The sequence below is a fragment of the Zootoca vivipara genome, chromosome 16, assembly GCF_965207765.1.
Source record: "Zootoca vivipara chromosome 16, rZooViv2.hap1.1, whole genome shotgun sequence".
In the NCBI taxonomy this organism is placed as follows: domain Eukaryota; kingdom Metazoa; phylum Chordata; class Lepidosauria; order Squamata; family Lacertidae; genus Zootoca; species Zootoca vivipara.
In genome coordinates this window covers 4787121-4805194 of record NC_142599.1, presented here as the reverse complement: position 1 = coordinate 4805194, position 18074 = coordinate 4787121, and the positions used below count along the sequence as shown (strand labels likewise).

General features: G+C 43.4%; 1 protein-coding gene across 2 annotated transcripts in view; it reads left to right on the top strand.

Annotated features, from left to right (window-relative positions):
* IFT81 (intraflagellar transport 81) overlaps nt 1-18074 on the top strand; it is a 51842-nt gene that overhangs the window by 22477 nt on the left and 11291 nt on the right. For both annotated transcript variants that reach the window (XM_035098556.3, XM_088659631.1), the window contains exons 10-14: nt 911-1006; nt 5762-5908; nt 14873-15022; nt 16630-16758; nt 17055-17144. In XM_035098556.3, coding sequence (XP_034954447.1) covers nt 911-1006; nt 5762-5908; nt 14873-15022; nt 16630-16758; nt 17055-17144 — 612 coding nt within the window. The remainder of the gene's footprint in view (nt 1-910; nt 1007-5761; nt 5909-14872; nt 15023-16629; nt 16759-17054; nt 17145-18074) is intronic.

Genomic DNA, 18074 nt, shown 5'->3' with positions numbered 1-18074 from the left:
ATCTTTCAAGTGCTAAGCCATGAGCCTCTGAGAGAACTTGTTTCCAAGGTCTATGTCATGATATGGTCTCAAAATCTTCCTGCAATACAGCAACTTTCAGAGGGATAGCCATGGTCTTTGTTTTGCAGCAAAACTAGCAAGGAGCCTTGTAGCACCTTAAAGCCCAACAGATATGTTTGAGTTGAAGGAGCTACATATATATTTGTCATATAACAGTGTGCTAAAAGTGAACAAACAGGTATTGGGGAGTTTATGCTATTTGCATCCAAACTGGCTGCCTAAAGAAGCAGCCTAGTGAGCTAGAGTGAAATGGAGTAGCTTTGTCCTTGCTCTGATTTCTTTTATTTTAACAAGTGTCTTGATTTATATCCAGCCATCCCACAGGGTTCAGGGCAGATTACAGAAACGGGCTGTGAAAAAGGAGCGTCTGTGTCTTTTCAAAGCACAGTTAAATTGCAAGAAATTGTTATGGGGAAAGAAAGAGGCTGGAATTTCAGACAGTCTATTTATGAATCGCGACTGAATGAAAAGTTCACAGAGAGAAACACTTTGCAGAATGGGTCCACTAGCCTCTTTGCTTTTTGGCTCAGAGAGTTTGCTTGCTAATAAGGAATTTAAGCTTTTGGACTGGGAGGCTGAAGGGAATGGTGATATTTAAATAAATAAGGAGTAATTGCTAATGACATGTTTCCAGACACCCTGTGTGGTTTTGGAAAAGTCACTAAAGATTCCTGGAGCTACTTTTTTTAAAATTAGATCTGATACTGTGCTTAAACCCATTACTGACATTTGAAGCAATTTCTGGAAGTCTCTTCTGTTGCAGAGCAATAAAAATGACATAATTTTGCATTAGCTGTGAAAACCTTTTCTCAGATGACAAGCATTATTTGTGTTTTAATCTATATTTCAGATAAATGAGGTCAACATACAAATCAATCAGTTGATTGAGAAGCGGATGATGAAATATGAACCAATCGATAGTAAATTTTCAATGTATCGACAACAGGTGAGCACAAAGTCTTCTCTAAAGAGAAATATTGTTTTGAAAAATCATTTATACACAGCCCTTCATCTTAAGATCTCAGGATGGTTCACTTACCTTATCATGAGGAGCCAATTGCCTGTGAGACTTTGAATTTTGCTTATATTTTGATTTACAAATTTGATGATAAACCCATCTATATAATGTGAGACAGCTCCAAAGTCAGTGATCAAAATGTTGAATTGGGTACATTAAAAAGGTAGGATATCTGATTGTGAATGTGACCTGCAGCATCTTGTTTAAGTGAGGGATGTGTTACAAGGTTAAGAATGCTACATAATGTGCTGGTACAAGAGACCAGCTGGCTCCTAATATAAAGTGCTGACGTCCCTTGGATGAGCCATTCCAGGAATTCAGAGCGCTTCTCTTGGTCAATAACATATGGCAGACTCCTCTCAGCTCCACAGGGCACTTGTCGTCGGCTTTACAAGATCACCCCATATGTTTTTAACACAATTTGTCACCATGGGCCTAGTTTGGAGAAGTGAAAGGCATGGATACCGTAGAAGCTGAATCACCATAGATAGACTATAGAAAGCTTTTTAATTCAGTGAGTGGAGGCTGTTCTCAAAACTGCCTACACTATTGCTGTATAATCCATGTTTTAAATAAGAAAAAAACAGCAGGCTTGTATTTAATTTTTAGAACTCTGTAACATAATCCGAAGCTGCAGCCTTTTGGTTCTTGCGATAGTATAGTAATGCTCTGGAAAGCATTATTCTGTTAAAAGCAACACTAAAAATGCTGCGTAAAAGGAAATAATGGATTGTGCTGTTTTAAAAATTATTATATTTATCCCAAGGAGGCCTGAATGAAATTATATTGTTCATTATATTGTCTGTCGCCACTTAAATTGGATTCTGTATTTCGCCCGTCTGTATGATGACCTCATAGAGTCCTGCTAATGGGTGGTGGGTGATGGGTGGGGGCATAGCTCAGTAGGAGAGTGCAAAGTTGGCATGCAGAAGGTCCCAGGTTCAATCCCTGACATTTCCAGTTAAATGCTGCAAGTTGCCTTGTGCAATTGTGAGACTAGATGGAAATGTTTTAGATAAATAAATGATCTTAGGTAACGGGTGCAAAAGACCTCTGAAAACTGTTGTCCATCAGAATGTTAATGCATGGTGAAATATTAATATGTTGTGCTCTTAAAATTGCCACTCCTACCATTTTCAGGAACTTTGTTCTTATATTTGTCTGATGGAAAAATGTTATGAGAATCTCTAAATTAAAACTACTGTACAACAGTTCAGAATAATAATACAATGTGTATCCCTCTGGCTATAATACCCACACTTCTAGACTATTTCGACGTTTTAACATCAATATTGCAGCGCTTCAAGAGACTCGAAGAGCAGGTGAGGGACAACTGAAGGAAGAAAAAGGAGGCTACACATTCTTCTGGAAAGGTCTATCTGAACAAGAACATTGAATACATGGAGTAGGCTTCGCTATCAAAAACAACCTTGTGAAGCTCCTGTCAGAAGTCCCTACCAGTATTAATGAGTGACTCTCAACCCTTTGAATAAAGCTCTCCAAAAACCAACAGGCTACTATTATAAGCGCTTATGCACCAACACTGGATGCCGATGAAGACATTAAAGAAAAATTTTACTCTCAGCTGGATACCGTCCTATCAGAGACACCTAAGGAAGATAAAATTATCCTCCTGGGTGATTTTAATGCAAGAGTTGGGCGAGATTTCGATCTGTGGCCTGTGACTATTGGGAAAGAAAGAGTTGGCAACAGCAACCAGAACGGAATCTTATCACCAACACACTCTTTTGACAGAAAAATAAATTTAAAACTTCATGGAGGCATCCTCGATCAAACCACTTGCCTCTCTCAGACTATGTTATTGTCCGTGCTAAAGATCACCATGATGTGCTCCTTACCAGAGCTATGACGAGCGCCGACGACTGCTGGACAGATCACCAACTAATACGCTCCACGATAGCTATCAAGATTATACCTCAATGCAGGCTTCAAGGAAGGAAACCAAGGCACAAAATGAACACTCAAGCCCTTCAAGATCCCTTTAAGCGGGATAGCTTCCAAACGACTCTTAAGGACCATCTGCTTTCAGAATTCCCGGATAACATTGAGGAACACTGGACCAAGCTAAAAACATCCATTATTGCAGCCTGTGAACAAACTATTAGATACCAAACCAAGAAACACCAGAACTGCTTTGATGAGAATGACAGTGAGATTGAACGCATGATTGACAAGAAAAGGAAGGCCTTTCAGATCTGGCAAAGAGATAGAAACTGTGCCACTAAGAAAAAAACCTATGGCAACGCTAAGGCTGAGGTTCAAAGAAGAACCAGAGAACTAAAAAACACCTGGTGGATAAGAAAAGCTCAAGAGATCCAGCACTTAGCCGACACTCATGATGCACAGAGTTTCTTTAAAGCCACAAAGACCATCTATGGGTCAATAAATCATGGCATATGCCCCCTACGCTCAGCAGACGGTGTCACACTTCTGAAGGCTTTTGACCTAAGGCTTTTGATGCTGTAAATCGTAATGCCCTGTGGACTGTCCTTCTGCAAATTGGCTGCCCAGATAAATTTGTAAACATCATTCGGCTCCTCCATGATAATATGACTGCAACAATCGCAGATAAGAATGGCTCTCAAAGTGAACCATTCACAGTGGGATCAGGTGTTAAACAGGGTTGTGTTATTGCCCCAACTCTATTCATTATTTTCATTGCCATGATCCTACACTTTGTCGATAGGAAACTCCCCACCGGAGTAGAAATCATATATCGAACAGATGGAAAGCTCTTCAATCTGAGCAGGCTGAAAGCAAAAAGTAAGGTTACCGTAACTTCCATCATAGAGCTTCAGTATGCTGATGACAACGTAGTGTGCGCACGCTCAGAGGATGACCTCCAAACCATCCTAAAAACTTTGCAGAAGCTTACAAAAAGCTTGGCCTATCACTCAACATCCAAAAAACCAAAGTGCTGCACCAACAAGTACAAAACAACCCCTCTGCAGCGCCACAAATCCAACTCAGTGGTGTAACGTTGGAAAATGTTGATCACTTCTCCTACCTAGGCAGTTATCTTTCCACAAGGGCCAACTTTGATGCCGAAATCCAGCATCGCCTGAGCTCTGCAAGTGCGGCTTTCTCCCGATTGAAGTGCAGTGTGTTTGAGGACCAAGGACATTCGCAGGGAAACCAAAATGCTTGTTTACAAAGCTATTGTACTACCAACCTTACTATATGCTTGTGAAACATGGACCACTTATAAACGCCATCTCCAACTCCTCGAAAGATTCCATCAACTGTGTCCCCGAAAAATTTTACACATCACTTGGGAAGACAGGCGAACTAATATCGGTGTACTGGAAGAAGCAAAGATCACCAGTGTTGAAGCAATGGTTCTTCAACATCAACTTCGTTGGACTGGTCTTGTTGTGCGGATGCCTGATGATCGTCTTCCAAAGCAACTACTCTATTCCGAACTTACAAATGGAAAGCGGAATGCTGGTGGTCAACAAAAGAGGTTTAAAGACTGTCTCAGGGCAAATCTTAAAAAATGTAGCATAAACACCGACAACTGGGAAACACTGGCCTGTGAGCGCTCCAGTTGGAGAACAGCCTTTACCAAAGGTGTCATGGGCTTTGAAGACACTCGATCTCAGGACGCAAGGGAGAAACGTGCTAAGAGGAAGGCACGCTTGGCAAATCCACACCGTGATCAACTCCCGCCCAGAAACCAATGTCCCCACTGTGGAAGGATGTGCAGATCCAGAATTGGCCTCCACAGTCACTTACGGACTCATTGTTAAAATCGTGTTTATGGAAGACAATCTTTCTTGGCTACGAATGATCGCCAAAGAAGAAGAAGAAGAAAGAAGAAGAATATGATTCCGATTTAAAATGTGACTGTTTTCAATGTCTTAAGCAACATTTGTTTCTATTTTAGAAGTCTTATCAAATATGCCTTGTAACATGAATACAGACTTTTTATTGATGTTTCATGGGTCTGTTCTGCCTTAATCTGTGTCCTGTGTATTTCTGTAGCTTCTGGAAGGGCTACGCTATGAAAATCCACATTAAGACACTGGTGAAATAACTACAGGATCTTTCTCTTCATTGCTACAGTTTTAAATCTTTAATTTTTGAAAATGCACTTAAGGAAATCATCAGATGTGGCTGCCAAAGTAGAATGCTTGGGCAATGGTAATCTGATTTTTAACTGCAGCATAGAAGCCACAGAACATGGCTGAGGGTATATAATGCAGCCACCTTGCAAAAGCTAAGCAGGTCTGGGTCTGATTAGTGCCTGGATGGGAGACTCCTTGGACTCCTAGGTATGCCTCTCGGAATTCTGTGATGGCAGAAATAAAGTTTTTTTAATAAATAAATAAATAAATAAATTAAAGTGGCACAGTTGCCACTTACCCATACCCGTGTTGAGGAAGAATTATGTCTTAAGTCGCAAGGCAGCAAAGTCCTTTTACAGGAAGGGGAAAAAATCAGTTTTCCTTCTTTCAAGATCATTATGTGTCTGAAGTACTAGTGCAGCTACATGAAGGTAAAGCAGACTTTGTTCTAATCCAAGGATTTAGTTTTCAAGTCTGTATTGTATGTTGGCATCTCATGTTTTGAACATTTCCACTCTGCCCATTGTGCTGCCCTACCTAGAATGTTTCAACTTGCCATGTGCTGCATTTATGATTGATAAACATGACCCAACAGGCCTCCATCATTTCCCGGAAGAAGGCAGCCAAGGCCGAAGAGCTTCAGGCTGCCAAGGAAGAGCTGTCCAACCTAGAGAAGCAAATGTTGCAGAAGTCAAGCCAAGCCCGGGAACTGAATGGCGCCGAGGTCTTGAAAGGGGATGAGGTATGTGCAGGGTCAGGGTGAGTGAGGAGAGAAAATATGAAAGCTTGCACGTGAATCTTGAGCTTATTGTACATACACCCTCCATTCCAGCAGTTACTGCATGGGCAGCCAGTGTGGTTGAATAGGCTGCTCTGAGAAAGCCTCTCAGATCAAAAATGATTTGTCACACTGCCTCGGCAGCTGATTTTAGAGAATTGTAAACCAAAAGCCCCCATCTGCATCCGTCTTGTCATGCTTTTGTGTCTTGGCCTCCGTGTTTAACTGTTGCAGTGGATCCCATTAACTCCCAAGGACAACTGACTAGCACACACCATTTTGGCTTTGTCATTCTTACATTTCAGGTTTGAGAGACCGTGGGAGGAAAGGGTAAGGAGAAGGTTGGGAGAGGTTAAGAAGCAAGACTTTGAGGCGGACAGTTCAAGGAAGAAGAAGCAGTCATGGTAGCTCTTGGTGAATGCAAATAACTTAAGCATAGAGTTTTGGCCCTTCCCCTGCTGCATTATCTTCTCTGAAGTAAAGGGCACTATTCCCCATACCAAATATGGCTTTAGCAGCCAGTCTTTGCAACCTAAGACAGCTAGATGACAAACCTTTGAGATAAGAGTCTTGAAAGGAAAATGACATTCTGGTTTCAACACCTAATCCTGTTGCAAGTCCACTATTTCCTATTACCATAAACCCAAGTCTGTTTTTTTTTAAAAAAAAAATCCTCCTAGGTAGTATATTAACTTCAGCTTCACACTTACCGTAACCTTTGTTTTAGTCCAATTTGAAAGCAGACAATCATAACATTCCTGCTATGTAAAGCAGTGATTAATTACTCAGCAGCAGAGTGTTGCAAGAGAGAGAGGGAGAACCACCAACGCTTTGTCTTATCTGCTGTTAGTTCAGTGTATTGTAAAGTACATAAAAAAATGTTCCACGTTGTCAGTGCACCTGACGGGAACAATCTGTAAAGTAGCTAAATTGTTAAGACCCACAACAACGGTGGAGCAGGAAATGGGCGAGCAAAGGAAGTTGAGCTCATGGCTGTGCTGCAATGTGGAGTAAGGCAAGGAGGGGGAAGAGCAGGCAGGCATGTTCAAATACCTTCTAACTTCCATCAGTTTGGACCTAGGAGGTTTTCTGCAAGAGCTTAAGAAGAACTCTGCTGGCTCAGACCAGAGGGCTGTCTTGTTCAGCATCTTGCTTCCAATGCTGGCCAATCAGATGCCTACAGCAGGCCCACGAGAAAGGCATGAAGGCAATAGGCGTCTCCCATTTTGCCTCCAGAAGCTGTTATGGAGGTTCCATAAAGCCACTGTTAGGCTCTCCTCCTCCATTAAGCTGTTGGTCCCCTTTTAAAGCCATCTAAGCTGCTACTAGCCATAAGTCATCACAACTTGTGGAAGTAAAATCCATAAATTAATTGTGGGTCTGTCTTGAATCTAACCAGTCAGTTTGATTGGATGACCCTGAGTTCTAGTAGCATGAGAAAGTGGCAGACACTCTTATCTGCACTCACTGTGTACAATTTCATAAACCTCTCATGGTTTCCCTGCCATTGTTTTTTCTAAATGAAAAAGAGGACCCCCCAGCAGCCTACCGTAGTTTCACGTTCACTGCCGTTTTGAGAAAATGCCACTGATGGGTTTGGCACATGTTTGGGTTTATTTTTGAATTAACATAATAAAACTTCATTTTGCACCTTCTCCATAGTTTTAAACCTCTAATGAAGTTTTAAGCACTCCAAGCACTTGATTACTGAAAAAAACATGAGTGAGTCTTGTTAAATTATAAATGGTGCTGAGCATGTGACTGGGGAGAACTAACACTGATTTTAACTAGCATAATGGATGCCCCCTTGCAGTGGTTTTGAGCTTCCCTGGCTGTCTGACCAGCTGCTATAGAGGACAGCATGTGCTAAACTGAACACCCTTTTGGTTTGAGGTGGTTGGGGGGTGTGATCCTGGGGTGGCCTTTATACCACTTGCTTCATAATTTCTGTGTCCCTAATACTTTGGATGTGGTGCTAGAGATCATAATTTATTGTTATTTGACCTGGTTTGCTATGTCTTTGCCCACCGCCGCCTAGGTTTGGGTTGCTGTATCCCCTTGTGGCCTGGCCCCCACTCACTCTGGCACTCAGATGAATTAATGCCTTCTCTGCCTGGACTCTCACATACCAGCAATCGTATCCTCAGCTGAGGTCTTAACACTTCATCCACAGAAAGGTCAACCCTGGCTTATGTTTTTACTTGCCTGCATGTTGCTTTCTCCTCTAACGATGCAGGGGAACACACAGCCCTCCAGTCCTATGAGGGCCGACGTTTGCACAGCTGGCTGGAACTGACAAGCTAACAGCAGGAGATAGCTGGTGTGTTTTTAGTAGAAACCAGAAGTCAGGGGGTAAAGTTGTCTGTTGCAAAGAGAAGAATATCATGAAAGAACCTGAGATGCTATTTCAGAAAAGCAAAAGAAACGCAGACAATGCTGGCATGCTTCTCCCTGCAGCTGTCAGATCCTGAAAATTAGAGAATCACATTCCAGCTCTTAGAAGGGTAGGTGGCTCAATTACAAGTGATCCTAGGTAAACTGGATATATTTTTAGCTCCCTTTCACAGCACATTGTACTCTTTTTAAAGCTGAACACAGGTTTGGGAGCCTAGATCCCCGCCCCGCCCCCGACTTCCTCAGCATGCTGGATGGAACAAAATCAAAGTGGCATTAATCTCACAGAAACTGCTTTGCTGTCAGATGAGCGCAGCAGGATGAGTGCCAAAGGATCCGGTCCAGTGGTCAGCAAGCTCTAGCCTAGTCCATTTCAGAGTTGGACACCAAGCAGACAGTCTGAAGTCAGTGGGATGAGGGGGTGGCCGTGGGCAGTCCTGGTGAGATTAGGGCCCTGACTCACTCTCGGTCAGAAGGAAAGCTGAAAGCACAGCAGGGGAGATGGACGGCTGGAAGGTCCAGATGGCAACAGAGAAGAGGGATTGGCAACTTGGGCAAGGTAGTTTTCACTTGGTGCAGGCTGATGACATGGACCGAATACTTGGAGATGCCAGAGATGCCACCTGCCTGCCTGCTGAAGCCTTGCCTCTCCTGTCTGATTAGTGGCCAGATAAGGCAGAAGAGATCATGAACCCCTTGCTGGGAAAGCCTGAAGTCCCCAATGTTTAGTCCGTGATTAGACATCTGTTGAAAATGTGCTCCTTGGACATCACTGAACTTAGTTATCCAGTCTCAAATCAGCTTTCAGGGGAGCAAGGTATATGGTGAAGGTCTAACTCCAAAGTGTTTTTGGATTATACCGATTCTCAGTCTGGTTTCAGACCCAGTTTCAGAGCTGAATAGCATCAGATGCTTGGTCAGAGTCCTGCCTTTCTGCCTTTTGGCTATTCAATCCCTTTTGCCTGTAACTGAGGTGCATAATTGTGCGGGGTGTGTGTGTGTGTGTGTGTGTGTGTGTGTGTGTGTGTGTGTGTGTGGAATGCTGCAAAAGCCTCTCAGCATTTGCCCTGGAGCAAAGGGATTGGGGAGTCTTTTGTGCCAAAGTGATTCAATGGGCAGAGCCACTGTTTGCTAGTCCTGCTTTGGGAGCTGTGGTGGAGATTACAGTGCCATCCTATATGCCTACTCAGAAGTAAGTCTCATTGCTTTGAATGGGGTTTACTCATTTAAGTGCATCAAAGGTGGACCTAGGCTCCCTTGCTCCCTTGGCAAGGAGCTGTATTGGTGCTCCCTGTCCCTTGTGCTCTTGCCAGAGGAGAATGTGCACGTCACCTGGCTACCTGGAGTGGCCTGGGGAGCGTGCGGACAGGCAGACGGACTCCTTGCCACTCGAAGCAAGAGTGGAGAGGCCTGATTTTTGCACCACCCTGGCCCTTCGCCCTTGGCAGCAGTTGGCCTAGCCAACCCGTAGGTTGGATTGCAGCCACAAACAGTCATCTGACATACAGCTACAGAAGCCAGAAACCTTTGAAGCAGGGCATTAACTCTGAGTGAAGCCAAACTTACGGTGTGGCTCAGGTGTAAAATGTGGCTTAGCACACATGAATGCTCTTGGAGCACTCACTTGAATGGATAAAGCATTCGTCTTGCTCATCTGCGCATTTCCACCAAGAAGTAAGAAGGCTTTTTCCAGTATGATTGAGTATATTGCAAAATAAATAGACTGGTCTGAATTACTAAAGATGCTGCTGCCCAGACCATGATTGACATTATACACACACATAACTATACTTTATCTCTCTGGGTTGTAATTTGTATTAAACAGTTTTTAATACCTTATTTTTAAGTTGTTGTAACCTACCCTCGTATTATAAGGTAAAGGACATGAAGAAAACAAATAAATTATAAATATAATTATTAATCATTATTAAATTTATATACAGTGGTACCTCGGGTTAAGAAGTTAATTTGTTCTGGAGGTCCGTTCTTAACCTGAAACTGTTCTTTACCTGAGGTACCACTTTAGCTAATAGGGCCTCCTGCTGCCGCTGCGCTGCCACGCGATTTCTGTTCTCATCCTGAAACAAAGTCCTTAACCCGAGGTACTATTTCTGGGTTAGCGGAGTCTGTAACTTGAAGCGCCTGTAACCTGAAGCGTCTGTAACCCGAGGTACCACTGTACTTCCCTTCATCCAAAGATTACAGGGTGGTTCACAACATAAAAACACAAAATGAGAACACAAAATGCATAATAAAATGACATTTGTCATCTCTGGTCCCTGCCTGGCCAAACAGGAGCCTTAGTCATGTGTGGCCCAGAAACAGTTTCCCTAATACTGATATTTTAAAATGGCCTCCATAGCTGCCAAGTTTTCCCTTTTCTCGTGAGGAAGCCTATTCAGCATAATGGAAAATCCCTTAAAAAAGGGATAACTTGGCAGCTATGATGGCCTCTCTGACAAGACGGCTGCAGGATATTTTTCTTCTTCAGTAGATCCAGAAGTCAGCTTCTCCACAAGCATTAGGTGGCAGTTGGGAAGCTGCTTATGCACCCCCAGACCCCACTGAAATGGGCGGGGTTTTCAGCTCCGTAAATGGGAATGAAAGTGGCTGTAATAAAGCATACCCCAAAATGGCTGTCCAAGATAAGATCTGTGATATCTTGCAAATGGCTGTTGAGAGCTTGTCACAACCAGAGATTTGCTTAGACTAAATGTTTTTAACTGGGATTGCATTGCATTAATTGGACTGTCAGGAAGATTGGCCATCTGCTCCATCATCCTCAATGTATATATTTTGCAAACATTTTTCTATGGCACCTTGCTGAGGCAGTTAAAGAGAGAGTCTCACACTATCTAATTAAGCATGTTCTCAGGAACCTACATTGACTTATGTATTTATTTTAAAAAAATGTTTTCCCTTTGTGTTTCCAGGCTTATTGATTCTTATGTTTTGCTCTCCTCCTTCCACACGGGTGGGCTGTCTTAGGGCAAGAGTGGGGAGTCTGTGGCTCTCATCACCCCAACCAGTATGGGAGTTGCAGGCCAGCAACATCTGGAGGGCCACAGGTTCCCTCCGCTCTTTAGACTCTGCAGTTTAGAGGGTGGGTTTCCTTTGGGGAAGGGTGTACTGTAAATAAATGAACCATCTTAATAAAAATTTAAAAAATCCTTGGAAGGATTTTTAATTTTTATTTTGACTGCGTCAGACCAACACGGCTAACCACCTGTAACCCATCTTAATAAACACCTTTTGCTTCTCCAGACACAGAACAGGGCAAGCAGCAGGAAACCACACAGGCAAGAACAGTTTAATGGCAGGAACCTCCAGCCTGCAAGCAAGCCAAGTGCAGCCCCCCATGCCTCTGTAGCTGACCCTTTCAGCCCCCTCCAGGCGGTGTCCCTCATCAGCCCTGCTATCTCTGCCTTCCACTCGCCAGGTTCTTTGCCAGGCTGGAATGTGCCTTTGAGCCCTTGCTTCCATAGAAGCAAAAATTGGGGGGGGGGAGTAAAGAAGCCACTGTGTGACTGGAAGGAAGCCTTCCCACTTTTGCTTCCAGCTCTGCCCACCCCTACTAGCATGTGGGGAGAGTTTCCTGCAGGAGAACTAAGCCCTCCAGGGTTTCCCCACCCTTGCTATGTCAATTGAGCAACCAAAACGCCAGGCCAGTTTAATGCCAAAGGATTTCCCAGAACAGATGTTAATTATTTTTATTTTAGGAGTGATGGGAGCACTTCCATCTTAGCAGTTCACTTGCACAAGAATTGATCCTGCACTTGTTCAGGTAAAAATAGAAGGATTGAGGCAGCCAGCTCCTCCCTTTCTTTAGCAGCAAAGGACATGTCCTAAAGTGCACATCCTAGCAAAGGAAAAGAATGCTTAAAACAAAATGATTCTTTCATGGCAAGGGATTGAAGTTGTGAAAGGAGGTGGTCTTGTTTTGTGCTTAAAGGGCTACCGGTATTTGAATGTTCATGTTGCAGAAAGGAGGTTAACACCACCACCACCACCAGTGCTAAAAGCTGTCAGATGGAAGATAGTTTCGGGGTTGATGCCCTCAGTAGGTGCCTGTGATTGCCCCACAACAACACACAGTAATGAGAGAACAATCACACTTGAACATCTGCCTCCAATAACTTAGTGAATGTCAGAAGTACAAGTAGCAGGAAAGGTCCCTTCAAGATAGTTCCTCTTGTGGAGTTGAACTTCTTTGGTATTCAGTGAAACGCTTGCTGTGTGATGCTTTGTTTTGCAAAGCCCTCTTTTCTTTGCTATGTAAATAACATCTCTGTTCTCACTGCAATTTTGCTTTGTCATGACTTCCCTGTACTTTTATAATCCTCTTTCCTGAGAAGACAGCATGATAGATGCTTGTTTTATATAATGGTTTCAGTTGTGAGCAGCTGTGGCAGGTTTAGACCTACACTTCACCAAAATGCCAAGCAGTCCGGCTGCAGGGCAGACTTTGTAATATTGTACTTGCTTAATTCAACCATTTGGTTCAGCTGGTTGGAAGACCTTTAGGCATCACTTTCTCCTCTCTCTGTAAGCAGAATGGACTTGATCAGGCAGCACTTTCCCCGCTTCTCACAATCTGTCAGCACAGTATTCCTTTCCCTTCGAAAGTTGTCCCTACGACATTCCTAGGATGTGCAGTGCTGAGGAAGCGGTCTCAGTCTGAGCATGCTCAGAAGCAGTTTGGATCTCCAGGGAAGAAGGTGGTCCACAGTGGTGGCTGAGAACCCTTGGAGTGCTGGGGTGGAAGGCAGGAGGCCAATAGTGGGTGGAGGCAGAGCCAAGGCCAGCTCCTGCATCCCTGTTGAGTTCCTCAAGGGCAAAAGACTGTGGAATTCTCAGCCAGCGCCACCCCCTGGACTGGTTGTAAGTAAGAAGGCAATTAGGTGGGGACTGGCCCAACCCCCTCAATGTAGGAATCTGTTGCCCAACGGGGACTTGAACCAATAACCCTGAGGTTAAGAGTCACATGCTCTACCCACTTAGTTATCCCAGCATTTACTTTTAGTGTATTTTATAGTATCAAATGTTTCTTTTTAAAAAAGCAAAACTTCATGCAAAAGTAATTAGGTGTGTGGAAAAACTGGATTCAGTGACCTGTGTAAATTATGCGATTGTTGCATTATGTGTCCTTTGTTTACATTGTTATTTCTGCTTTTGCCAATCCGTGTGGGGCGACTCCTGCCCAAAGCACTGGAAACTTAACAGAGCTCCTGCCTGGCTTTGAAGCTTTCATCAAGGCTTTGGCTGCACACTATCAAACTTGTCACTGTACATGTATATATGCAAGAGAGTTGCTTTTTTTATATAAAAAAAAGGAAAGCTGAGGTTATCAGGATGCTGAATTCTGCAGGCAAGATCAGATTTGACAGGGCAATCAACATCCGTCTGACTTTCATAGGTAAACAACCTGGTGACTCACCTATGAGAATTCAGAATCCCCTCAGGCAGGGAAACTTTTGTTAAATGGAAGTGAGTTGGTTCCTTTCTTCTTTTCTTTTAAGACCACCGAAGTGCTGCAGATGTCATTTTAGGTATGCGTGTGCAAGCAACTTATTACCAAGGTTATCACCGCTAGGTGGGCAATATACAGTATATTCCTGTGTATAAGACTACTTTTTAACCCAGGAAAATCTTCTCAAAAGTCAGGGGTCGTCTTATACGCTGGGTCATATTTCTTATACAGTGAGTATATCCCAAACTCTATATTTTAACTGGAAAAGTTGGTGGTCGTCTTATACACCCAGTCGTCTTATACGCCGGAATATACGGTAGGTTTCTCTCTTTCAAATGCTGCTGCTGGAGGGGCCTTTAATTCCCTTAAGCAAAAAACAAACATCTGCTAGGGAGATTCCTTTGCAAGCCCCATTGAAATGAGCAGAGCTTCCACAGCAGCTGTGTTTTGGGGATCCACACCCTGCCAAAACCTGAAATGATCATGCTGCACTTGCTTTCTTGTGTGACTTCTGTGACCTTGTCCTGAGCCCTGGCACAGCAGAAAAGACTGTTCTAGCATAGCCTGGTCTGCGTTGAACACACACTGAGCAATAGGTGGGTTTGTTCTTTCACTAAGAATGTCCACAGTATTTGGCTTTAAAAATAGTTGTGGGAGCACAGCAAGGTAGACAAAGCATCACCACCCTGCACAGGATGGCAGGTGATCTGGGCTGGTTTCAGGATGGGCTCTTTGCCTGCAACACTATTTATAGAACATACACTTACTCTGGGGTTCTCAGACTGCCAATGATGGCAACCTTTAAGCATTTGTTATTTAAAAGCAACACAATTTTTTACACTTAGAAAGGTTACCTATATTACAGATTTTTTTTAAAAAAAAGAAATGTAGTTTCCTTTTTTTAAAAAAAAGGTTGTTTTGGTATTGGTATGTACAGGATTCCTGAGGGAGATACATACTTAATAGAGAGGAAGGCCACCCCAAAACATTTTGATGGGGTGTAACAGTGCATGCTAAATCTAACTTCCTCATATTTCAAAGGTCCCTGTTCTCTCTCATTTCAGTTTAAGCGGTATGTCAATAAGCTTCGGAGCAAAAATACGCTTTACAAAAAGAAGCGCCTGGATATAGCAGAAATTACAGCTGAGTATGGCATCCTGCAGAGAACAGAGGAGCTCCTAAAACAACGCCATGAAGATATCCAGCAGCAGCTGGTAATGGGCCATTCTATATTCCTGTCCATGCTGTGAAATGCAGGTAGCCAGGATGAATCTTCTACCTTCAAGCTCTTCCTGCAAAGCCAAGCAGGCCAAGCCTGGGGTTGTTCCAGCACCGCCAGGGCACTAAGTGCTTTACACAATGCAGGGGGAGAGCTGCTTGCACCAAGGAACCTACAGTCAAAAATGCAGCATGGGAAGGGTGGAGATAGGAGGAAAAGATTCAACTGTGTCAGTTACATGTGTTCAGGCTTCACAGGAAGGGTGGATTTTGAAGAAGGATTTGAAGGACGTTAGAGAGGCGGCATCCAAAGCGTTTTGGGAGGCAGTTCCAAGCGCGCAGAGCAGCAAAGGAGAAAGGGGGAGAGGGAGGGAGCACCCAAACAGTTGAGTTATGTGATTTCATGATCAGAGTGACATTTACACTTGTGTTGTAAACAATGTTGAGTGAAGCCTTTGGTTTAGGTTCAGTATTTTAGGATTGGCTTTGAGACAGTTCTGATGACACGAGCTAGTCTTTATTGTATGTTAAAAGAAGTTAGGTACATGGTATCTCAGTTCTAGCATGTTGTTATTCAAAAGCTGAAATTTTGCCTTGCTTTTAAAAAAGTGAAGTAGCTTCCTCATGCACATTGACCTAGTGTACACGTAGCACTAAGCTTTGGGAACCCACACATTCCCTCTTTTGCCCTAAGCCGCAGTTTGGTTTAGTTTTAGACACAAACTGGGCCACTGAAGACAGTGAAGATACAATCATTACAGGAACACTCAGTGCCCAAGTGCCCTTCTCCCAGCCCACTTCCATGGCATCATGTCTTTCTTCTGTCACTTGCTTTGTAAGAAAATTGCTTTGGTGTAGAGATGGGCCCTTTTCCTAAAGCTACTCATATTTTTATCAGTTATAAGAAAAGCTGTGGCAAAATATGGAAACCCATGTAACCAAGTGTGCAATTTTGTTTTCTTCCCCGCTCAGTAAAACATTTTATTGCTTCTGAAACAAAGCAGAACAGGCTGCAAGTGAGGCTGTAAGATGATAATAAGTGCTGTCCCTCATTTCTTGATCAAACATTATTAATCTCTGTTTGGAAGGCATGCCTTGGTAAATAAATAACAGCGGCACACTCAGAATTATTTCATCCTCCACAAATTAAAGTAATGGATGATTGCAAATGCAACTGGTTTTTTAGAAGTTCCTCTAGGTGATTTGTGCAAAGATGCCCTTTAAAGAGAGATGTCTTGCCACAACAGCTGACCCGTTCTTATTGATTTTCATATAGTTTAGTCAACATTTTTATACCTACCGCCCACTAATGCATCTTTCTTGGTGGTAAAATTTCCTTACCGCCCACCAGGGCTCGATGGAAGGAGGATTCAACTTGTGCCGTAGAACCCCCTACCGCCCACCTAGAATCCTGAAACGCCCACTAGTGTGCGGTAGGGACCAGGTTGACAACACCTGGTTTAGTTAATCAAAAAACAAACTAGGCAGTCTTAAACTTTTCATAGGGCTTTCTTACTATTTATTGGTTGCAATTCAGAATCTGTTTGCTTGTCGGCTATCAGAACATATACTCAGAAATGTCTTTCATTTTCTATGCTAACAGCAAGCAATTGAAGACAAGAAGGGTATCTCTGGATACAGCTATACACAGGAGGAGCTAGAGAGAGTGTCAGCCGTGAAGAGCGAAATGGATGAAATGAAGGGTCGGACTCTGGATAACATGTCTGAAATGGTGATTTTCCTCCCCTGTATTTAAAGGCTCTGTTGGAAGGAAGGGTGTTGTCTGTTTGAATCTTACCACCACCCTGCAAGATCTACTTTGGCAGACCAGCGTGGCTGTGGGTGTACTGGTGTGCCAACACTGTTTGTGCTGGGTATATGGCCAGTCTCCATTTATCACATCTTACTTGATCTTTCCCTCGCCATTTGTCTTTCTAATCTTCCTTTGCCTCCCCCCAATGCTTCCAGCTTTCTTGCTATGCTGTTAATAACATATTCATGTGTTGTGTTTCCCTCCCATAAAACCAGGTGAAAAAACTGAATGCTATGGTGGCTGATAAGAAGTCAAGCCTTGCTCCGATTATCAAAGATTTAAGGCAGTTGCGACAGAAGTGTCAGGTGAGTGAAAGAGACTTGAATTTATTTGTTTCTTTGTTTTTGTTTTTGTTTGTTTGAACAAATGGTTTGGACTGATTACAGTGGTACCTAAGGTTGCGAACAGGATCCGTTCCGGAGGCCCGTTCGCAACCTGAAAAAGCCACATCCTGAAGTGCTGCATCTGCGCACATGCACGACACAGTTTGGCGCTTCTGCACATGCGCAAAGCGCGATTTAGCGCTTCTGCACATGCACACAGGTTACAGACGCGCCAAACCCGGAAGTAACCTGTTCCGGGACTTCCGGGTTCGGCGCGTCCATAACCCGAAAAGACGCAACCTGCAGCGGACGCAACAGGAGGTATGACTGTACAGTGCAACAAGATTTCTCCCAACGCCTCTCCTGCAGTTCTGCCTGTATGGCAGTAAGAGGCTCAGAGCCTCCCCCTAAGTAATGCTCCACGCTATCTATGGCTAGATGCCTCTATCGTATAGGCCAAAATGTACATTTGGGGGAGATGATCAACTGCATCTGGTGTTTTCAGCTATTTTAAAGTGTTTCTTCAAGTGTAAACTTCATTGGAAGAAATAATAGTCGAGTGAATGTTAGTATTTACTTTAAAAAAAAAAACTATATTCCACTCCTACATTGGACTCCCATGAATCCACCATCTAGTGCGTTCACTGTGTGCTTGTTTGCTGGGTCTGTTAGTGTTTTTCTCAAACTCAAGACAGCGTATATGTGTCAGATACAAACCTGTGTGGCTTTAAGACATTGCTAAATTCAAGACAGGGTTGGAATGGGGAGCACTGCTATGAAGCTCTGGCTGAGATGAGGAAAACTGGTGCCCTAAGGAGCCTGGGATGGTCAGAGAAGACAGCTATTGAATATTTATCCAGAGGACCTGTGTAAAGTTTTGGTGCAATGGTTAACTTGTTAGCTGTCTGACGA